Source organism: Camellia sinensis, chromosome 1, assembly GCF_055761805.1.
Source record: "Camellia sinensis isolate YWXY chromosome 1, ASM5576180v1, whole genome shotgun sequence".
In the NCBI taxonomy this organism is placed as follows: Eukaryota; Viridiplantae; Streptophyta; class Magnoliopsida; order Ericales; family Theaceae; genus Camellia; species Camellia sinensis.
In genome coordinates, this window is record NC_138961.1 from 216,330,648 (window position 1) to 216,354,256 (window position 23,609).

At 36.0% G+C, this 23,609-nt stretch overlaps 2 protein-coding genes across 8 annotated transcripts in view; both read left to right on the forward strand.

The window, feature by feature from the left end:
• Nucleotides 1-13,764, forward strand: part of LOC114316336 (suppressor of RPS4-RLD 1-like) — a 52,852-nt gene extending 39,088 nt beyond the window's left edge. The window contains exons 14-25 of one of the 7 annotated variants that reach the window (XM_082895054.1): nucleotides 2,441-2,527; nucleotides 3,802-3,886; nucleotides 3,956-4,014; nucleotides 4,952-5,286; nucleotides 6,379-6,465; nucleotides 6,549-6,675; nucleotides 7,094-7,185; nucleotides 7,321-7,359; nucleotides 7,486-7,576; nucleotides 12,701-12,798; nucleotides 12,887-13,192; nucleotides 13,460-13,764. In XM_082895054.1, the coding sequence (XP_082751180.1) occupies nucleotides 2,441-2,527; nucleotides 3,802-3,886; nucleotides 3,956-4,014; nucleotides 4,952-5,286; nucleotides 6,379-6,465; nucleotides 6,549-6,675; nucleotides 7,094-7,185; nucleotides 7,321-7,359; nucleotides 7,486-7,576; nucleotides 12,701-12,798; nucleotides 12,887-13,175 (1,389 nt within the window). In that variant the 3' untranslated portion in view covers nucleotides 13,176-13,192; nucleotides 13,460-13,764. Of the gene's footprint in view, nucleotides 1-2,440; nucleotides 2,528-3,801; nucleotides 4,015-4,951; nucleotides 5,287-6,378; nucleotides 6,466-6,548; nucleotides 6,676-7,093; nucleotides 7,186-7,320; nucleotides 7,360-7,485; nucleotides 7,577-12,700; nucleotides 12,799-12,886; nucleotides 13,193-13,442 lie in introns of all 7 variants that reach the window. The other 6 variants (XM_082895060.1, XM_082895057.1, XM_082895043.1 and 3 more) reach the window with 6 other exon arrangements.
• Nucleotides 13,765-19,345: 5,581 nt separating this feature from the next.
• Nucleotides 19,346-22,439, forward strand: LOC114316335 (uncharacterized). The gene is made up of 2 exons (XM_028262997.2): nucleotides 19,346-20,330; nucleotides 22,107-22,439. The coding sequence occupies exons 1-2, from the start codon at nucleotides 19,770-19,772 to the stop codon at nucleotides 22,188-22,190; spliced, it is 645 nt and encodes a 214-aa protein (XP_028118798.2). The 5' UTR covers nucleotides 19,346-19,769; the 3' UTR covers nucleotides 22,191-22,439.
• Nucleotides 22,440-23,609: the final 1,170 nt, after the last annotated feature.

The window sequence follows — 23,609 nt, forward strand, 5'->3', positions numbered from 1 at the left end:
CATTTCCCCTTTTTCAACAGATAGGCATATAAGCACTACCCACATGCTCAACAGATATGTATAACAACAATATCCACATTCTCAGATAAGCAAATAAGGCTATATCCACACATCACAAAGATAAGCATATAAGCTCTATCTTCACTTCTTTAGACAAGCATATGAGCTGTATCTACGGAGTTCATCCCCTATCTTCTCCCAACACTAACCGGTTTAGAGGTACATCCCCTATCTTCCCCTAAACCGCGGAGTACATCCCCTATCTCCTCCTCTACACATAACGTATATAAACACATTGGTTCTATATACAATCACCCAATACATACAGTTAATGTATTCTATCAACCGTCAAGTTCCATGACACATTTCATTGATTAGTTTCAGTTTGCCTAATCATCATGCATTGTCTACAACAATCACGACTATCCTCCACCGATAGTCCAAAGCAGTTATTTCTAAACAGAAAATAAATGCACAATGGATATTCAATCAACATTTCATTTCTTCATTCTTCTCAATTAATTATCCCAATTAATTAAACAATGTAATTAGGTCAATTCCCATAATTAACATTTCAACCCTTAGGTCCCATTTTCATCAATGATTCAACAATCATTCCATTTTTCTATGCCAAACATGCATTTAGGTTTATTATGAATAAAACCCCAACTTTTGTAAAATTACACAAAAGCCCCAAACTTTCACAAAATTACCAAACCAAGCCCAACATCTCAAAATACCAAAATTTAAAGACAAAACCCATAGAGAGGAGTAGGATATCCCTACCTTGAAGTTTTAGCCAAAAAGGAGATGAAGACTCGAAGATCAACTTGCTCCAAATCCAAACTTCTTCAGATTAAAACGAAGCCCTCATCACCCTCTATCTTTTTAACAAAGGCCCTAGGCTAGATTGACACTCTAGGGAGATCAAATCTTAGAGAGAGTATAAGTGTAGGGAGAGAGAGGCTCGGATTAAGGGTTTAATCAAAGAAAGGAAGTGAAAAAGTGATGTTTAAGACGCTGCTGTCCGCTGATATAAAACACGCTCGCTCGAGCGAAGGCTTGGTCGCTCGAGCGACCAGACACAGAAAACTCTCGCTCGAGCCAAGAAGTTCTCGATCGAGCGAAGAAAAATCCAGACCGCTCGAGCGAAGGAAGCTCGCTCGAGCCAAGAAAGACAGCTCTCAGGTCCAGAACCAGGTGCAACCGCTCGCTCGAGCGAGCCACTCTGGCTCGACCCACCAAACACGAACCCCACTCTCGCTCGAGCGACCAACTCCTCGCTCGAGCGAAGGTCCAAAATTCTGGGCAGCAACACTAGGCTCCCGAACACAACCAACCTGTAACAAACCTGCCTAACACATCCTATAACTCAAATATAAAGAAAAAGGAATGTAAACACGATAATAACCAACTACCAACATCCGCGGACACATGTCCAGATCACTGTACAACAAGGGTAAACCTGGGATCGCTATACTAACCTTGCTATATTTATTGAGGTCTCCATCTTCTTAATCTCCAACTAACATTTTCCTGTTTCAAAGTTTTAGTTTTTCCTCTCCAGACCTTCATTTGTTCTCCACTACCACCGCTCCCTCCCTTTCCTCTCCAAAGGCTATATTAAATCTCACCTAGCTCACCTCTATTTGATTTGGCACTACTTATGTGTTCTATACCCTACTTTCCATAGGTTCACTAACCAAGTCTCATTGTCCATGGTTGTTCATAGATATGTTGGACATATATAATCACCACATTGTTATGTACATATACATATATATTATTATAATTGTATATAGATATATCTTTATCTTTATATATGTACTTTTATATTTATATGTGGGTGTTTATTTTATCAATACAATTGCATTTGTACGCATAACTTACTATACAGATGCGATACAGACTCATATTTGAAAACCATTGGTAATATGTGATTTCTAAACTAATTGCATAAAGATAATAAGAATTCACTAACAATATCGATTACCTATATTACATGGACTTTTCTAAATTTGTCAAGTACCCGTGTCAGATACTTGACACTTGGGTTAGGGTATGGATTATGCGCTGAAGATGTCTAGTTTGGCGTGCACCAAATAAAAATATGTTAGTAATAAAGTTTGCTGTGAAACTATGCATAAGATTCTCATTACATGCTTAAAAAAAATCCATGTTCGTTTGTAAAGCCATTTTACACTAAATCAATGGAAAAGAGTTTCTAAAAAATATAAAATTTAGCCAGGCCTTGGTGTCCTTGGGCATAAGAATTAAATGAATCCAACACTTAGTTACATACCTACACCCGACACCCATACCCAAGTTCATATGACATAGTCGATTACTTTTATCTAATTATAGAGTTGTTCTAAATTATAGCATGTGTTAGGAGGTTTGCATTTTTTTATGATAAACTTCTATGTACGTCTCTTCGCAGAAAGAAATTGCTTTGTACACTGCTTCAAAGATCAGCAGTGAATTTTGTTGGTTCGACATCAATGGAGATATTGAACCGCTCTTTAAGGTAATATCGGGTGAAGATCATACTTTTTAATGTTGCTAATCTGGTCTTCTTTGACTACATTTTCTTACTATTTCATGCTTCAACTTTAGAGTAGTTACATTTCTATATTTATAAATGTGCTGGAATAATTAAAGTTCAATTTTGATTTGTAAGGGTGATTGTCAATGATTGCTTGTTTAAAATTTTCAATTTTATGTCATTGGCAATTTTGATGCAGCCTAGGTAAGAGAAAAAAATGGTACCACTTGAGTGGAGAACATTATGAGAATTTTTTTTTGAGCAGTCATACAATCACCAACAATTATATTGTTATGATAATGGTTCAACTTGATTGTCTATAGTTTTTTATGAGAATATGAAGAGACTTTACCCTTGTTATGCAGTCATACCACAACCTATATAATTGTTAATTAGACGGGAAACTTACACAAAAAGGACAGGCAAACCAAAAACGTTAGTAAATGGAACAATAGTCCATTACAAATCAAAAGGATATTCAACCAAAAAGGACATTTTCAGCACATGAACCAAGATCAGTGTAGCTGTACCCTGTAGAACAGACTGCTACAAGTCAAAAGTAGTGCAATAGGTCGTGTAGAGAGTAGCACAGGCTTCCAATTCCCCAAGTACAATGATGGTGAAGTTAGAGAATGAAGAGAATTAGGCAAAAGGAAGAGAAGAAACAGAAAAGCAAGCTATGAGTGGGTAAAATGGAGAGGAGAAGAGAACCAGATAGGAGAAAGAAGAAAAACAAATAATTGAATTGCAGAGGGCAGGAAAGTAAGATAGTAGAGAAAGAAGTGGAAAAGACTGACAGAGAACAGAGCTGGTGCGGGGAAGGGAAAGCAGCAGGAGGAGATGAGAGAAAACAAAGAGTTAGAGACAGCAGGAAAGAGAATCAGCAGTAGCAAAGAAGAAAAGTTGCAGCAGAGTGGAGGAAGAAAAGAAACAGAGATGGAGAGAGGGGAGCATTCCAGCCGTCTGGAGCTTGTTGCAATCAGCCAGCCAATCCTTGCAAAATATTCTAGAACTAGGTTTTATATGAGTAACTTACGACTCAACCCTAGCTACCCTTTGCTTAGGTGTTGAGCTCCTATTGTTCCATCCACAATCCACTTAAGTGGTCATGTGACCATTAAGTTGTTGTAGACGCTCCCCCCACCCAACAAAAAAAAAAAAAAGAAGAAGAAAATTTGCTGATGTGTTTTTTTTTTTTTTTTGGTTGTAACTTTGAACAAGTGCTCTTATTTCATTTGTTTAATCTTTTTCTGCAGGAGTATTGGTGCAAAAGGCTGCACCCCAAAAATGTGTGTGAAAAGGTTTACAGGCAACCCCCATTGCGTGAATCTCTGAAGAAGGGTAAGCTGAGAAAGCAAGATATTTCTTCCACAAAGCAGAAGACTGCTGTAATACTAATACGGGCTGCAGACTTGATAGGAAAGAAGATCCAGTATAGTTGCTCTGGTTTCTTGCCCAATAAGCGTCAGGTGATTTATATGAAGATTATCTGTGTTTTAGTTATTATTACTGGCTCTTATAGTTTTTCTTTTCCTGCTTTTCCATTCCATTCTCATTATATGTTCTTTTGTTTCTATGTTTGGATGCTCATCATAATTGAACATGTCATTTCTTGAAAATTATAGCTTCTTGATTCCTTCATTTTAGTTGCTGACATCCATGAAATGGCCCCTTCAGTATCAGCTTATGGGAAGTGATTGGTTTCAAACTTTGGTGATCTCCCATTTTGGGATTGTCTTTTATGGAGGAGCCCTATCAATTTGATTCGAATGGACTAATCCATCACTAAGGCATATTTTATATAATCTAGATCTGTTTAGACTTTAAATTCATGGAGTTAAATGCAGATTGAAATCAGTAAATTCAAGGGTAGAGAGTATTTTCTTTAGATTAGTAACTGCTTAAATTGGAAACTGCAAATGTGTTTGCATGCTGGAAGACTAATGCCAAGTGAAGTTTTCACTCTAGTAGTCTCCTCAACTTATGAGGTTTGCAACTTGGCATTTATGGATGTGAACCTTTCTTGTATTATTGCATGGGGACTGCTGGCCTCATTTTGATTATCCATTTCCTTTAGTAAAGCTATTTCCTTGTGGAAAGAAGTTCCCCTTTTATGAACAATCTTACCGCCACCGTGATGATTCCAGAAGAGCTCTTAATTGATGAGCAGACAGGGAAAACACCCTTTCCACTTCCCCTTCATAGTTCTACATCCTCTTCCCCTTTACGGCTCTCCCCCTTTCTCCTTTTCTGGAATGACCAAACAAATAAAATTTCTTTACTGTGATGGTAACTTTAGTCCTCCTTTAATAAATTCCTTCTCTCTGCTTTACTATACTCTCTCTCTCTCATTTTAAATTGAACTGTTTCATCTATTGATTATATATCTAATTTGACATGTACCAGCATCGTATGGCGGGATTAGCTGCTATTGAGATCGCACAGAAGGTCTCAAAGGCATGGCGTTCTTTGCAAGCAGAATGGAAATCCCCTAATAGAAGCACATCAAAACATGGCAAGAGAGCGCGGAGAAAGGAAAAAATCAATATTCTCAGCCAGAATAGAGGTGGTGCTTGTTGTAGTACCAGCAGTTCCTCAGAACCATCAACTTCATATGGGATTGTTGAAGATAGATCTTCAGGCCGTCCTATGATGTCGTGGCATGATGTTTATTCGTTGGCTGTAAAGTGGAGACAGATCTCTGAACCCTGTGACCCAGTTGTGTGGGTTAACAAGTTAAGGTAATCCATCTTGATTTTGTTTCTGCGAGGCAGTTGGATGGTGTTTGTGAGTCAGTATGCCTAGAACAGACAATTAATAGGATGCCTGCCACATGGCATGGCATGGGTACCAGCAATAGCAGAAAAATTTCAAGGGTGGGTGGGTATGGACACTGGCAATACATAGGTTCATTTCCTTGTATATGTATGTATAATCTAATTTTTGATTAATTTATGTTAAATATTTTCATGATTTGGAAGTTAAAGTTCAAATATCATGTTACGTTATTATATTATGCACTGGTATTACTGGTACCATCATTATTTTTTCCCCTTGTTATAATTATTATTTACTGATTTCTTAAGAAAGGTCTTGCTTGGACTGTGTTGGATGAGTGGAATATTTATTAGGGGTGTCCGATTCAATTTTGAAGCGGCATAGCTTTCCTTTTTTGGATTTAAGTGAAAATGGCTATGATCCCATTTAAGTAGTAGTGCTATATAATTGTTTGTACTCAATGTTATGTATGACATTCGTACTCTGTTCTTCCTTTGTCCAGTAATCCTTTCCTGTGAAGCGTGGATGTTTCTTAGGATGATCCACGCCCACATAAATTTGAGATTTTGTTGAACATAACACACTTTTAATATTTTAAAATTTATCTAGCATGACCCTTGCATACAACTTTATTCGAAAACTTTATACCCAATAACTTGGTGTTGGTATCCATTTTCTCCTGTTGGTTTAGTCAACCTGAATCATAATACACATGGTTACCCAATTGTTACCAGAACAGCTCTGGCTAAAGCAATCATGGCTTTTACTAAAGCAATATACAGCTATTCAATGCCCCAAAAAATGTCTCATTGCTTCAGAAAAAGCCAGCATTGCCTCCACAATTATCAGTATCCATTTTCTTTTTGGTTTTTTATTTTTGATTATTTGAGACATCCCTGGGTATCTTCTGCACCAGTTATGACTCCCTAGGGTACGATTTTTGCTATTTTGTAGTGTAGTTTTATTTTGTCTTTATCCTCTTGAATTTTCAAATCAGAAGTCTTATCGTTGCTTATTATGATTGTTGATCTGAGTGTGGTGTTTCTTCCATTTAGTGAGGAGTTCAATTCTGGATTTGGGTCTCATACACCACTTATTCTTGGGCAAGCAAAAGTTGTTCGCTATTTTCCAAATTTTCAAAGGTGACAAGCATGCTTTCTTTTATTCTCAAGCTCAACTCCAAAAAAAGAAACGAAAAAAGCCTCATTTTGTTGATGGTGTGCAGAACATTAGGCATTGCAAGGTCTATCATTAAGGACAAAATGTTTGTGTACAACAGGGGAGACAATGTCATTGATCTTTCTGACGATGGGAAATTGCAAGATGTGAGTTATTTTGTTTTCAGATGCAGGGTATGTTTGGTTTGAGTTTGGGAGATGAGTTTTAGAGATAAAAAGTATGAAAAGTTGTTTGGTTTGGTTTTTTTCAAAAGATGTTTTGGAAAATTATTTTGAGAGAGAGTTTTGGAAAAAGTGATTGATTTGATGTGTATGAGAGAGAGATTTGTTTGGAAAACTTGTAAACCAAACAAGTTTTGGGAAAATTTGTTTGGTTTGATTACTTTTGAAAACTTATTTGTAGAGAATTTTTCCCAAAAATTTTTGGGAAACACAAACCAAACAAGGCCGCAATCTTTTCTTCTCTCGGTTGCTGCTTTTTGTACTGCATGAGGGCATTACTCTTATGGTTGATAGACTCATCCTGATTATCCTATGTTTTTCCACTTCTATAAATAAAAAATAACTTTTGTATTTTAAAATATAACTGCAGATTATGAATGCAGACTCCTGCTCTGATCTTTACAGAGTTGTTGGTGAGGACTTCTGGTTGGCTACTTGGTGCAACAGTACAGCATTTGAGGGGTAACCAAGCCTATAGAGTTTTGGTCCTATCATTTATATTATCATGTTTGCTGACCTTGCAAGTTATTAGATAAAGCAAATGTCTTTAGCATTTGAATGTGTAAACTCAATTCTTTATTTTTGTACGCGTTTTAGGAAACGGCTTGAAGGAACAAGGATCACTCTAGCGAAAATGTAACTCATAATTTCATTCCATTGTTCCAAATTTTATGTTCTTTTCCCCTCTTTTTTCCTTTGTATTGATTATAGATCAATTACATAATCGTTTATTGATTTGGGTTCATCATGTGATTCCTCCAGGGGAGAACATGGATTTGACTTTCTCATTAGAACACCTTGCACCCCTTCTAGATGGGATGATTTTGATGCAGAAATGACAGCAGCATGGGAAGTAAGTCACTCTAGACTCATCCAATGGCTCTTTTTTTAGCCAATTTACATATTAAGGCTGAAATTCAGACTCTGAAATTAGTTTTTGACCACGCCTAGACGCAAGGTTCTAAAAAACGGTTGCGGTCACCGTAACGGTGGCGGTGGCGCGGTTGCGGTTGCGGGGTGTAAAGGTCGTAGTGTAACGGTTGTGGTAACCGGAACCATGAATTTTTTTATTTTTCGCACAATTTGAAACAAACTTACCGATACGCATATTTTTTTTCCATGATCATATTTATTGGGTTAAAAATAAATATTGATCAATTTTTGTAAATTTTTAAGTATGATTCAATATATTTCATATTTTTAAATCACTATAAACTGAGTTTTTTTCATTTTATTTTAATAATTAATGACTTTATATTATACAAAAAATCAACCACTAACTATTATATATAAGATAAACAATGACAAAAGTAAGAGAATAAATATAGCCTAAATATATATATACATATATTTCAACCAACCCAAATAGATAATGACCACACTCATTATTATTATTATTTTCAAACAATATATAGATAGACACATACAAACAAAATGGTTAAGTGATAGCAGTTGAATAGAATAATATAGGTCTTACAGTTTCAACAAATCAATAACATATTTTTCATCTTCCCTCTTCTCTCTCTATATCTCTTGCTCCTCCATTTTCTCTCTTTATCTTCCCTCTTCTCTCTATCCATCTTCCCTCATTTTCAGCTTTTTTTTGTGTGTTTTTTTTGAAAGAAATAGCTTGGAACCTCTACGTAACAGTGTGTAACAGGTCGTTACGACTGTTACGGCACCGTTACGACCGCTACGGTAGCCGCTACGGCCGACACACCTGTGAATCTCAATCACACTGCAAAAGCGGCCGTAACGGGTGGTGGTAACCGCCAAAACCGTTATATAACGGCGTTACGTAACAGTTGCGGCCGCTTTTTAAAACCATGCCTAGACGTATTCTATGCACTTTAAATACACAATGTCAAAGTACCAGCAAGAAGCATGAAAATGAGATGAATAACACCCATGTGTTTGGCTTGGGGCATTTTCTACACCTTTTAAATGCTCACTGTGACATTCAGAACTAGCTGAGCTTGATCTGACAAGTCAAGCAGGTTATCTAAGACTAAATAAAATCAGATGTCTTTGGCTGTTTTACAGTATTGGCCGGGCCTAGTCTTTTATTGGGCTCCATAGCTTTCATGAGATGTGCAAGTTTATTCATGAACAGTCTGCCCCATTCCCTGCAACATTACAGCTTGTAACAGATCAGTGTACGGTACTGCCGAAATGTGCAACACAAAAAACATTCCTGTCACCTTACCCGTCCTGGGAGTGTGGGTGTTATACCTTTCCTGTAGTTTGTACGCTAGCTTCTTGGTCCACATTGTTCATGCAAAATTTGAAGGCTCGATTTACATTCTCCCCTAATGCAAGACTGCTAAGCTCCAATGCACCACTGTGCTTTTTTATAATACTTAAATCTTCTATATATATATGTATCTTTCATCTCTTTTCTGCTTGCTCTCACTTAATGCTAAGTTGATTGTTTTGTTTGAACTAGAATTAGGAAAAAGTAGGAACTATTTGGAATTCACATCCCAGATTTTGGTTCAAAATATATATATTTTTTTTTGTAATCTCTCTCTCTCTCTCTCTGTGTCTCACAAACTGCCCTTATCCACTACATCCTTACTTCATTGATTTCTTTTTAATGGGCTCTTTTAATGACTATCCAATGATGAATGACAAAAGGAGAATAGTGAATGTACAATGATGATAAATGTAATGGTTAAAGTTTCCTCCCCCCCCCCCCCCCCTCTTTCTATTTACGTAGCTGATATCTCTTTCAATATCAACACACCTGCAAAGGACGAGATGACCATTCTACTTGTTTCATATGATCTCTATTTATTTGCTTTATATGATTATTTCATTGGGTAGAAATTATTTTGTAGAAATTTAATGTATAAAGAGATAAAGAGAATTGTATTATTGATTGATGTTTGTAATTGTTGAATTATTGAATGCTACAATGATTCCTATATATAGAAGAGTAGGTGGTAGGTGGAGTAGGTGAAGTGGAGGTGGTAGTGGGTTTAGTGGAGTAGGTGAGGTGGTAGTGGTGTAGTGGGTTAGGTTTAGTGGAGTAGGTGAGGTGGTAGTGGTGTAGTGGGTTAGGTTTAGTAGGTGATAGGTTTTAACAGCCCCCCGCAAACTCAAGGGGGATAGGAACTAACCAACTTGAGTTTGGAGAGAGTAACAAAACAAGAAAATACATAAAAAATAAAAGAGGATAGGAGACACTGTATGGTCGTGTCAGACCGTTGTAGAAGACCGATGTAGAAGACACTGGCTCGTGTCGGACCGATGTAGAAGACAGTTTATGGGGTCATGTCGGACCGTTGTAGAAGACAGTTTACGGAGTCTTGCTGGACCCTTGTAGAAACTAACCGGAATCAATGTCGGGACAGTTTACAGAGTCTTGTCGGACCCATAAAGGAGCTAACCGGAATCAATGTAGGGACAGTTTACAGAGTCTTGTCGGACCCATGAAGGAGCTAACCGGAATCAATGTCGGGACAGTTTACAGAGTCTTGTCGGACCCATGAAGGAGCTAACCGGAATCAATATCGGGACAGTTTACAGAGTCTTGTCGGACTCTTAAAAAGTCGCACCCTCAAAAGGTGTGCCTAATTTTTCAAAAAAGCGTGCCATCAAAAGGCGTGCCCAATCCATAAAAAAAAAAACGTGCCATCAAAATGCGTGCCCAATCCATAAAAAGGCGTGCCATCAAAAGTTGCGCCCTCAAAAGGCGCGCCCACTTCATCAAAAGTCGTGCCCGACAGAAAGCGTCGAGCCATCAAAAGGTGAGCCGGAGACGCGGCGAGGCACGTGAGCGACAGAGCGGCGTGTCGGCCGCGTCGTCAGTGTCAATATAAACCAATGCGGAGGCGGAGGAAACCAAACCAGACTGAAACCTTTGAACTTGTCATTCTGAAACAATCTGTAAATACTCTGTATCCAACCCTTCTCGGAAACACTCAGCAACCCAAAAAACATGGCCTCTTCTTCCCGTTCAGCTACCCAGAACATGGCCTCATCTTCCCGTGGTCTGCTCACTCTCTTTCCCGACCTCAACGAGTCAACAGGAGAGATAACAGGTGCGGTGGCCCGTGAACCTCAACCAAACACCTCGGTTTTGCTCCGTTGAACTTTCCGATGCGGTCGGTGGAGCAAAAAATGGCAGTGCAAACGGATATTGAGGCCAATCAGTATACATTGAAGTCATGTGTGGAAACCATGACTGCGGTCACAAACTTGTCGCACCGGCTGCAGAGTAGGACAAATGAGGTGCAGCAGTTAAACGCCCAACTGGCTCTGCTCCAGCGCATGTATAAGGATGCGCGAGCAGAGATAAGTGTGCTAAAGGCGGAAAATAAGGAGCTGAAGCGGAAGGCCACCGTGATGTTCCGATTTGGAGGTCCGCCATATGCTGCAGTGGAGGAGTATGGGGGAGTGAACGTGTTGGGCGGCGTGGAAAACACGGAGGCAGCACCGGCAAGGGCCGCTCAGGACGGAGGCAAGAAGAAGAGACCGGCGGCAGAGTAGAGAAGAAAAATCCCGCCTGTGGATGTGGTTGTTTGGGTTTGTTGTTGTTGTTGTTGTTGTTGTTGTTTTTTTTTTTTTTTTTTTTTTTTTTTGGTGTAAAATTGTGATCAGGGTGAAATCCCGATAGAAATAAAATGAGTGTATTGTGCAAATCCGAATGGCTTGAAGGTACAAGACTGAGCAGAAAAATTAGATGGAATGAATTTTTTTATTTTTTTATTTTTAATAATAAAAAATTGAGGTTCAAGGAAAAGTTGGGCTGTGGAAAGAAGAAAAAGAAAAAGTAGCACCCACGTGAGTTCCATCCAATTTTTTATATATATAAGATAAAAAAAAAGGTTTGGACGGTGGAAAAATATTTTAAAATAGAAAAAATTATATAATATAGTTATCTCTTTGAAACTATATGCTGGTGTTGATCAAAAAAGTGGGCCAAATTACCAATACCGCCAATCTTGTAGACATCCTGAAGTGGGAGACGAAGAGGCTTGTCTGATGGCCTCTTGGGCTCTGTAATCATGTCGAGGGCATCAAGAAGGGTTGGGCCCTTGTACCATGTTACCGGTGTAGAAGACACTGTATGAGTGTGTATATAGACTGCCCAAAAGATATACATGGATATAAATATCGAGCCCTCAAAAGTCGTGCCCTATTTTGTGGCTTGGAATAGCAGGGGATTGAAACCAAACGCAAGGAAGGCCGGTGTCGCGACGGAGCTTTGGCAAAGGGACATCGACGTGCAAGCGGTGGTGGTCTCCGGCGACTGAACAGTAGTGCACTCAGAAAGGAAATTTCAAGGTATGTGTAGAAAAATTTTAGCAGATTAGGTTGAGGTCCGGCGGACGGCCAAGGCGAGGTTGCCGCCCGCCGGTGAAGCGAAAAATACTAAGTGCTTAACCTTGCTCTGATACCATGTAGAAATTTAATGTATAAAGAGATAAAGAGAATTGTATTATTGATTGATGTTTGTAATTGTTGAATTATTGAATGCTACAATGATTCCTATATATAGAAGAGTAGGTGGTAGTAGGTGGTAGGTGGAGTAGGTGAAGTGGAGGTGGTAGTGGTGTAGTGGGTTTAGTGGAGTAGGTGAGGTGGTAGTGGTGTAGTGGGTTAGGTTTAGTGGAGTAGGTGAGGTGGTAGTGGTGTAGTGGGTTAGGTTTAGTAGGTGATAGGTTTTAACATATTTCTCTTGTATTCTTCCAAATGACCACTAGGCATAAAGCTTCTTTTTTTGTTTTTCAAAAAATATTGAAATCAGTACCGAACAGTTGGAAAATAGGCATAATGTTTTTGTTTCTCTCAAAAGTTTTTCATGAAAAGTTCCTCCAGATTTTATTTTCTGGTGAAACAAATGAAGCCTTAGTGTTGTGTAAAGTTTTGGAACATTTTTAAAATTTAATGATGCAGCCTTTACCTATTTTAAAGTTACAATGATTGAATCCTGCATGGCATTTGAATGTACCTCACTGTGGAAATGCAGGCTTTGTGCAATGCTTATTGTGGTGAATCATATGGGTCTACTGACTTCAGTGTGCTTGAAAATGTGAGAGACGCAATCTTAAGGCTGACATATTACTGGTAAAACATGGGATTTTCATACCTTGAAAATGTTTTCTTTTCTGGGAAATATATTTAGGTTGTTGAACTTCATTGTAATGCTTTTCAGGTACAATTTTATGCCGCTTTCCAGAGGCTCTGCTGCCATTGGGTTTATAGTTTTGCTTGGATTGTTTCTTGCTGCTAATATGGAGTTCACTGGGAGCATTCCCCAAGGTTTGCAGGTGGATTGGGAAGCCATTCTAACCTTAGATCCAAACTCCTTTGTGGATTCGGTGAAGAGTTGGTTGTATCCATCTCTCAAGGTCACAACATCCTGGAAAGATTATCCAGATGTGGCGTCAACTTTTGAGACAACCGGATCTGTTGTTGCTGCTCTGAGCTCCTACAGTGACTGAGCATTTACATTGTGAAGGTATGCAAGTGGCATTAGTATATCAGATAAATGCCTATTACTCCCCGCATGGTGTTGTTGTGGAAAGCTGAATTTACCACAAAATCAGCTCTTTTAACTCCTATCCGTGGATGTAATTATTTCAAATGGTTCACTATGAGAATAAAATCATCTGTTTTAAATGGCATGCAAAAGTGAAATTTTACAAGATCTCATTTCGATGGGACATATTGATGGTTGCTTTTACTCCAATATTCTGACTTTTTCTTAGAATTTAATTTTTTGCAGAACAGTGTAAGCAGACAGTAAGCAACATATTCTGGCCGGCGATTCTCTCTGAGCTGGTGGATTATTCTGGTCTCAAACCAATAGAGAGATCCGAGGTAAAATTGTGGCAAGATTTGTTTATGTTTTCACCAGCTTGTGTTATTACATGTGTGAATGTTGTACATTGTTATTTATTGGGCTTCTTTAGGATTAATTTGAAGTGCATTTATTCTTTGTTTTCTGACTCTTTTTTCCTCCTTAATTGTCCTAAATATACATCATGGCAATTTAAATATACATCGTGTTACAGATGGTAATTTGTTTTTTCATATGAGTTATCTTCTCAACTGTTGCAATGCATTTTGATGATATTTTGACTATATTTTTGGTTTGAATAGATGATTATTATGAGTTTTTCCAACAATATTAGTTTAATTTCTATCGCCTGTTCTATGCTGCTTCTGAACTCGGCAGTTGGGAAGGACAGTTAGTGAACGTGTGTGTGTGTGTGTGTGTGTGTGTGTGTGTGTGTGTGTGTGTGTGTGTGTGTGTGTGTGTGTGAGAGAGAGAGAGAGAGAGAGAGAGAGAGAGAGAGAGAGAGAGAGAGTTATCACTCAGAAAAAGCAGGCAGAGGGAGAAACCTACTGATAGCAGTGAATTTACGTTTGGGAATTTGCTGTAATTTTTGCTGCTGTGATTGAACCAGATTAAGAACACTGCAGCCAACAGATGGGGAAAGTAAGAGGAAGGGAAAAAAATGAAAGAAAAATGGTAAGCTATTCAGGACTCTAGTTTCAGTTTTAATTTTTGAACAGGTGGAAATAATATTCGTATCACAGAACGGAGGACATATCTAACTGGGTTTCGTAAATCCTCCACACACCCTGAAGGACTAGTCTAACCTTGAATTATTTGAAGGTAGTATATGTTCTGGAATTTTATATTTTAGATGTCTGTAAAGCTAATATCAGAGCTTATGATGGTTAAGAGTTGGAAAACTGATGAATTTTTGAGGTCTAGGCAACGTTAAATACATGTGTAAAGCATTGAAGTTGAGGGTTCTGAGCTGGAGAGACAGAACTGACCAAAATTCCATGAGTGACCAAAATTCTAACCCATAATTTGTTACTAATTTTTTTCCAATCTTTTTAAATTTCTTAGGTTCTTACCCATGAATGAGCTAGCTGTTGCACTTTTGCCTTAAAGAACTCGATCAGTTCAACAATTATTTCATCAATTTTTTGGATAGAAGATTTAGAATATTCAGAGGCATTTAGTAAGATGGAGAGAAAGTTGAAACTTGGAGGCATGAAGTATCTAAATTTATACAACTATTTTATGCCCATCCATTTGATTTTAAATGGTGTTGAGGTTTATGGTTTGTGGTAAACTACTAGTTTTGGAATGGAATTCTCATCAAAACAACCAAGAACAATGCTAGGATGTTCATAGTTTCCATAGTATCTGGTTCTTTTCAATTTGGTCCAATTGCCAACCTCGAATGAGCTAGCTGTTGCACTTTTGCCTTAAAGAACTCGATCAGTTCAACAATTATTTCATCAATTTTTTGGATAGAAGATTTAGAATATTCAGAGGCATTTAGTAAGATGGAGAGAAAGTTGAAACTTGGAGGCATGAAGTATCTAAATTTATACAACTATTTTATGCCCATCCATTTGATTTTAAATGGTGTTGAGGTTTATGGTTTGTGGTAAACTACTAGTTTTGGAATGGAATTCTCATCAAAACAACCAAGAACAATGCTAGGATGTTCATAGTTTCCATAGTATCTGGTTCTTTTCAATTTGGTCCAATTGCCAACCTCTCAAATTGTCACATGGTTTCTAGGTGGTGCCACGTGGCATTTTACCCAATTCAAACCCAATGGCAATCCGAGAAGGTGCAATAAGAGCATTTCCAATGTAAAAAGACATTTTAACCATCCAAATGTGAAATTTTAGCATGTTAGTTTATACTGAATGTTATAATTTGGCATTTTTATTCCAATGTTAAATTGTCAAACTTAGGCCCAACAACCATTCCTTTCTTTTGATTACCATTCTTTCAACTATAATTTTTCCAACCGCTTCAGGTGTGAATGATTTTCGCCTTTTTATATTTGGTGAGGATCTTTCATATTTGTGTGTGAATGAATGGAAAGAGAAAAAAGATGAATTCATGAACAAGCTATTGGAGAAAAGAAGAGAGGTTTGCAAATGGAGTGGTTTTTGCTGGGACATTTTTATAGGAATTCATTTCGATTTTAGTAGCCATTTGCCTAATAATTCCGTGCTAGCACTGTTTTGCAATTTGTCAAACTTTGTTTAATGTTATTCTTTCCGTCCAAAATCGTTGATCTATTTTTATTATTCCATACATCTCTAAAATTGTTTATATATATATATATATTTTTTTTTTTCTAATGATTTTACAGACTTTATCTATAAGAACTAATTGAGATTTTTATATTTGTTATGAAAATATGTTATTTATTGACTCAATTAAAAGGCACGAATGTTTTAAAAAAAAATATCAACGATTTGGGATGAAGGGAGTAGTAGTTTCTCTGCACGGCAATGCTTGCAAATTGTCAAATCGCCTTGCCAAATGTAACTATGATTTTGGCATTTTCAAACCATGCATTCATGAGTAGCAAAATGGAGGGCATATCATAGTTTAACATTAGCTGTTCCATTGGAATTGCTCTTATGGACATCATAACTTCACAAACTCTTCCATACAATTTTTTGGGTGTATATTTTTACTACTTTTCTCATAAATATAAGATCCAGCCCATAAAATAGATTAAAGGGTTATAGATGCAATCATTATGATTCTATATCTACTCAAACTAAAGTACTTAAAATCTCAAAATTCTCCCATATAAATTGCAATTTATACAGCTTAGCAAAATAATCTGTAAAATTCTGTCTCACAAAAATACAGTAACTTGAATAAAAATAAATAAGTCTTTATCTGACACAATAAACAAGCACATGGTGTGCCTGCCAAATTCAAAACATGTTACTAACAATTAAAAAATGCAATAAAATAATTGCTCTCCACATTAAAAAAAAAATGGTTAGCTCTAAAAAATTTAATCTGGATTCCATCCATGTGAATAAAGCAGTATAAGTCTTTATTTATTTATTTATTTATTATTATTATTATTTATATGCAAAAAGATCACAAAAGTTTCTATGCTAGGGTTGAACTCTGACTTGTTCAAAAAGAAAAGGGTTTAACTCTGACCATGATCGAATGTGGGTTGATTTTTAATTATTTTAATTTGAAGTTAAAAAGTCTCGTTTAGGATATATTTTTTGACTTTTTTGATTTTTATAAGGGAAAAAATAAAATGATTATAAGTTCGATATGATATTTTATTTTACTGAATTAAGAAAAAAAAATTTTCTTTTTATGACTAAAATAATTAAAAAATTAAAAAGCTTGCCATGCGAAACTAAGGTTAAGAGCCTTACCATCGGGTCAGCAGCTTTGCTCAAGTTTAAACAATTCAATAAAAAAAAAGTAGGATGTCTGTGAAAAAATATGATTTTGGGGGGATATTTGTTTTTTTTGCTTTATGCTTTTGCTTTATTTTTTTCCTACGGCAAATTACTAACACTCCTCGAAATTTGACTAAAATATGGATTCTCTTTAAAGTTTGAAAAATTACATCTTGTCTCCTGAGGTTTTTATTTACATAATAAATTACTCCCTCATTTGTTATGTAAATATAAATTTTAGAAGGTAATTTGTAATTTCTTAAATTTTCCGAAAGGTGTTGGTAATTTGTCATTTTTAAAATTTTTTTTTTTTTTTAGGGAAAAGACAATTCACAATTGTTTAAAAGGCAATACAGATGTAGCTTTGTAGTAGGGCCCATAGTTGGCGTGGGTGCCCTCGGAATCCAGCTAAAGTTAGTTAGCCACCTTCCAGTAAACTGTAACTTTCAGTACAGGTTGGGATTTTATTGTCCCACAAGAAATTTGTTATAATAAAATTGTATAATAAATAAACATATTTTACGTATAGCCTATTAGCCTATAGATAAAAAAATTTAATATAAAATTTTGGTATTGAAATAAGATTCAATGGTTAAGATGTCTACAATCAAAGACAGTTTTATTTATAGAACACCAGTCGAACATGGGTAAATTTATCAACACAATGTGCTATTTTCATAGATGTACGCAGTGCAAAATAAAAGAAATGAGCAAAACTCATGCCTTAATTGGTGGAATCTTCAACAATCACACCTAACTTAAAAACATTAAAGTTGTTAAGATAGTATCTTAACTATTTGCTTGGTATCCCTTCAATGATGACCTTACAAATCTACTATTGTAGACCCAAAGTATATACATACAAAAATGCCAAAACTTATTAGCATTATTGATTCAAAAAAATCAATGTTCTCATGTTTCAATAATTCATGACCACATGGTCTTAAATTTAATTAATCTTAATTAAAAAAAATTAGATCAAAGTACATGAGATAGAACCATGTCCTCACAATCATAGCGTGGGGGTCGTTTGGTAAATTTTTTGAAAAATGTTTCAAACCCCCTTTCTCTCCCACCCCCTTTCCCTCTTATTGGCCAGTTTTTCTTATTTATTTATTTATTTTTTTTCTTCTCCTCTAATCACCACCCGCCATGTGTGTGTGTGTGTGCTGGTTGGGGTGGTGATTGGAGGAGATCTCTATCAATACTAAAATTTTTTATAGCATTTAGTTAAGGTTTAAAATGTGTATTGTTTGGGAATTTTTTTTCAAAATTTCAGTTTATTTATTTTCTCAACTAAAAAACAACTTTTGGTTTTTTAAGGTGTATTTGGTACTTTTCTTTTTAGTTGTAAAATAACACAAACACGGCATGTCTTGTTACGTGATCATCATCCCACCATACATTTCCAGCTGTACAAGAAGAAGAGCCCTTTGACGAAAAAAACACAGCAGCCACTGCTGTGCAGCCATTTGGGCCCTTTTCGGGGTCCGTTTTGATAATCCAAACCGTTCACATTTTAGAATACATCAAGTAGAACATATCTGTAAAAAATCAAGTTAATCGGATAGTGTTTACCCATTCATCTACTCATATTTGTATTCATTTTAATACTTTAAATTACAATTGTTATTTATTTTTGTAGATACAAATGTGAGTGAATGAATGGGTAAACGATATCCGATTAACTTGATTTTTTACAGGTATGTTCTACTTGATATATTCTAAAATGTGAACGGTTCGGATTATTAAAATGGACCCCGAAAAAGGCCCAAATGACTGCACAGCAGTGGCTGCTGTGTACCCCGCACAGCAGCCACCCCAATCCCAAAAAACAAAAATGAAAAAGCCAGCACAGAATCATTTGGTGGTTACGCGGTGTACAGGTGGTTGTGTGATTTAGGCCACCTTAAAAACTTTTGAAAAAATTATTAAATATTTTTAAAATAGAGAGAATTTTAAAACAGTGGGATAGATTTTAAAAAAAAAATTATAAAAATACGTGGGGTGTAATGATTTTGTGATGGAGTGTAAGTGAAAGATCGTGAGAGTGCAAGTGTGACTTAAACCGCTCCATGGTTGTGTAAATTTTTTTTTCTCCCATTAAAATATAATTTTCCTTTTAAAATATTATTTAATTTTACTTACATGATAATAAAAAACTACTACATACATTTTAATAAATTATTATTTCTTATCTCCTAACTATTAAAAATAAGAAAAAGATTGGAGTTCTAAATATAGAGTTCTAGAGGAGTTCTAATAAGCTGGTCCCCACCCTAATCTGATGTTTATGCTTCTTTCTTTTTTTTTTTTTTTTTGTCACATTACTAGAATCCAAATTAAATCTCTAAATTTAGAGTGGCCCTCCACCCTAAATGTGATGTTTGTGTTTTTTTTTTTTTTTATTACATTACTAGAACCCAAATTAAATCTTTAAATTTGAAGTTATATATCATTTCTCTAAAAATAAATATGAATCATCCATCATGCGTGGCTTGTAAATTTTTTTAAACTACAAATACTTACAAAAAAATGCCTTGCTTACCTGATGTCACATGCAAATTCAATTAAAGAGGGAGCCCACATTACAGACTGTTTTCAACCCCCACATTACGATGCAAATTTTGTTGGGTATTGCATAGGGGCCCACCCAAATGTCCAAACCTTCTTTTTTTTAACGCTTCTATTCTTCCAAATTCATTCATCTAAAAACCACTACCAAATTCATTCGTTTAAAAACCACTACTTATACTCACCGCACTCTCTCCCACTACTGTCACCGTCTCCGACACCCACTCCTCTCTCTCTCTCTAGAACCGATGGCAGCGAAGCGTACATTCGCCTTTGCATTTTTGTGCATCATAGTCGCCGGCGTCGGAGCTCAGTCTCCGGCTGCTGCGCCGACCACATCTCCGGCGACTACAGCTTCACCACCTGCCACTGCGACGGCGCCTTCGAAGCCTAAGTCTCCAGCTCCGGTGACGACTCCGGTTGCTGCGTCTCCGTCGACGACTACGGTTCCTCCGGCTGCTGCTCCGACGACACCTGCTGTTCCGGTGCCGGTATCGGCTCCTCCGGCTACGACTCCGGCGAGTTCACCACCTGCTCCGGTGCCGGTCAGCTCTCCTTCCTTGCCTCCGCCTGCGAAATCTCCTCCTGCTCCAGCTCCGGCAACTCCGCCAGCTGCTACGCCTCCGGCGCCGGCTTCTGCACCTCCAGCGAAAGTTCCAGCTCCGGCACCGAGCAAGAAGAAGACTAAGAAGCACAATGTACCTTCGCCGGCACCGGCTCCGGCGTTGCTTGGACCCCCTGCGCCGCCGAGCGAAGCCCCTGGACCAGGTCTTGATTCGGCCTCGCCTAGTCCAGGTCTGGCTGATCAGGTACGTACTGTTCATTCGCTTATTTTTGTGCTGATTGCTTACACATCTAACATGCGTTGGTGACAAATGCGCATCCAGATCTGCAATTTTTTATGAGAAAATTATCTAAGTTTATATAATTTTAATAATTAATATTAATAAAATCTATTATTACGTTGTAATTATTTTTTAACTAGTATATTGATTTGAAATTTTATTTGGTTTGTGTTTAGAAAATTAATTATGTATAAAAATAATAAATCATTATTATTCCACCATAAGTACTAAATTTTTCTCAGTAGAAGTTGAAGTTGAATTTGAATTTGAAAAGTTAAAATCTCACACTACAAAATGACGTGAGCCTACGGTGGATAATGAAATTTTAACAAATTATAACTTTAAATAGTTAATCCTAAAACAATTCACCATGAAAGGTGGAAATGTGGAGCCCAAATTAATACCTTGATGATTTGATGTAGCTTTTGATGCTCAAATTTGATAATTATTTATCTTTTAGATAATTATTTGTCTATTTAGATTTATATAGATATCTATAATTACAATGCTCATTTTTTTTTAATTTATTTAAAAATGCAATTACTTTTTAACTCTCATATTCAACCATAAACCTGTGTAATTCGTAAATTTGTACAAACCTGAGATAAAAATTATGCAACTATTTGAAATTATTAGAAGTCTTGCAAGTAGGACCGTGTAAAATATTGTTAAATTCGTTAAAATCGTACCAATTCGTATTAATTTGCGCCGTTCTATCTGCTAATTACGATTTAAATTTTAAAATTTATAATTCACTTTCGAAACCACTCCGACCTGTTATAATTAATATATATATATTTTTTAATATATAATGAAATATCAAAGTAAAAATGAGTGTGAGAGAGATTTAAGATGTGAAATTTATTATAAATTAGTAATTATATATATAAAACATTATGTAAAATTAGTTTGTTATATATGAAAAATATTATGCAAATAAGTATTATATATTATTCAAAAGTTTGGGAAGACTAATAAGCCTCCGTTTAGGAAGTGGGTTGGCTTTTTGGCTTTTTTGACTATATGAGCCTAGGCTCAAAAGCTTAGTTTGGAAAGGACTTTTGACTTTTTGGCTTTTTTTATTTTTTTGTGAGAGAAGAATGTAATGATTATGGGGTTGGATGGGATGTTTTGTCTGTTGTGCCTCATGAGCCTATTCTGTCTTTTATGGCTCATTGAGCCAAAAAAGCCCAATGAGCCCTTGCCAAACCATGCCTAAGTGCACTTTTTGACTTTTCTTGTATTATGTGTAGAAAAAGTAGAGAGGAGATGTTGATTGATATGACCTAAAAAAGATAAAAAGATGAAATAAGTGCACTTTTTTAGTTTAGCCAAACTTGGCCTTAATAATTAGTTATAATATTTTTCGATCTGTCAATCCGTTCAAAATCGTTCAAATCGCAATTTATCCATCTATTAATCCACCATTCAATTTATAATTTTACTTTCAAACTGTTCGAACTACACTGCGCACACCCTACTTGCAAGTAAGTAGACTTGTTAAGAGTGGAATTTAGAGAGAAACTATGAAGGCATCAAAAGATATATAGAAACTAATAAATTTATATTGTTCTAGTATCTAAATCAAAATGGATTATGATAAATAAATAAATAATCAAAATAGATGACACTATTAATTTGTATAATTTGTCACATATACTTTGGATTATTTTCTGGTAATTGTATATGATATTATGGATTATAATTAAAAACATTGAACTGTGATTGAAAAATATGCAGAGTGGAGCAGAGAAATCGAAATGCGTAGAGATGGTGGCGGGAAGCTTGGTACTGGGGTGCGCTTTGTTCGGTTTGCTCTTCTAGAGAAATATACGAATAAAAGAAAACTCAAAACAAAATCTTTGTCCACAATTTCACTTATAGTTGTTCATGATCTCATATTGAAATATTTTGTTAATTATTCGTTTCTTTGTATTATTAATTATTATTCATTGGCTTGATATGGATTTGGATGGGAGAATTTACCACATTGGCTTTGTAATCTTGGGCAGAATTTGAGGGAAAACTTGTATTAAACTGTTCTATTCACTACTATGTATTCCCTTTCGACCATCGCAGAGTCTGAGAGCACCGAAATTTTATTTACAAATTGTGCTATTCTCACATTAATCCAAGCAAAATCTAACACGGGATGAGTTAAAAACTATTTTAAATTAATTTTGAGAATATGAACAATAGATTCTATCTCACATCTAAAAAGAACAAACTAACAATTACCATCAAATAATTTTGTTTGGGTAATTTATAAAGATGATGCGGAATAAATTTAACAATTATCAATTAATAATTTCTTTTTTTAACTCGAACCTAATGATTAAAATTGATCTTTAGGTATTGGAATAAAAAATCATGACTACTTTTTTGGGAAGAGTTATTTGGAGCTTTTTTGGCTATTTTAGTCACAAAAGACATAATAGGCTATTTTAGCCACAAAAAATAAAACATCACATTCAACTCATAATCATTATACTCTTCTCTCACACAAAAAATCAAAAAAATTAAAAAACTGAAAACCCAACCCTTCCCAAACGACACCGTAATATGGAAAAATCCCCAACTGTAGATAGCTAGTTTTTTAGCCTGTGGAGATGATATGGTATGGTACAATTTTTAGCTTTAGAGCAGAAGAGATAGTAAGCAGACTAGAAAAAAGCAATCTTTGTTCTCAAAAGCAACAAAGCAAGAAAAAAAAAGGAGCATGGCTACTTCGATAAGATCGGAGAAGGAGATCAGACTACATCAACTGGAAGCCGGTCAATGAAACCAACGGGGGAGGATGAACAGCAAACGGATGAGGAAGAAGACCAATTGGAGTGTCACTAGAGAAAGATTAACCCTACCCCAACTTCTTGTTGATCAATTTTCACTGTATTAACAATAAATTTTGTCTGTATACTTAACAACAAATAGAACATAGAAGAAATAAAGGAAATGAGAGAAACTGTTTGATTACAAAAATCAAAACAGTGTATAAAAATAAATAAATAACAAATAGATTTTTATTTTGTTACAAAAACAAAATCAAAATCTAGAACATGAAAAACAATTAAACATAAAACTAATCAATGCATTTACGTTATTATTTTCTCGAACAAATTTTTGACCAAGTCCAGTGTTTAACACTGTATTCTTAAGACAAATGTGTCCTCTCCACGGTGCTTTCAGATTGTGGACATCTATCTCCCAAGATAAAATGATCATCAACAAATAATAGCAGCACTA

Excerpts from the sequence above, each read along its gene's own strand:
- LOC114316335 (XM_028262997.2), top strand. The coding sequence starts at position 19,770 with ATGGCAGCGAAGCGTACATTCGCCTTTGCATTTTTGTGCATCATAGTC. Across the intron at positions 20,331-22,106 it reads GTCCAGGTCTGGCTGATCAG|AGTGGAGCAGAGAAATCGAA; the intron begins GTACGTACTGTT and ends AAAAATATGCAG.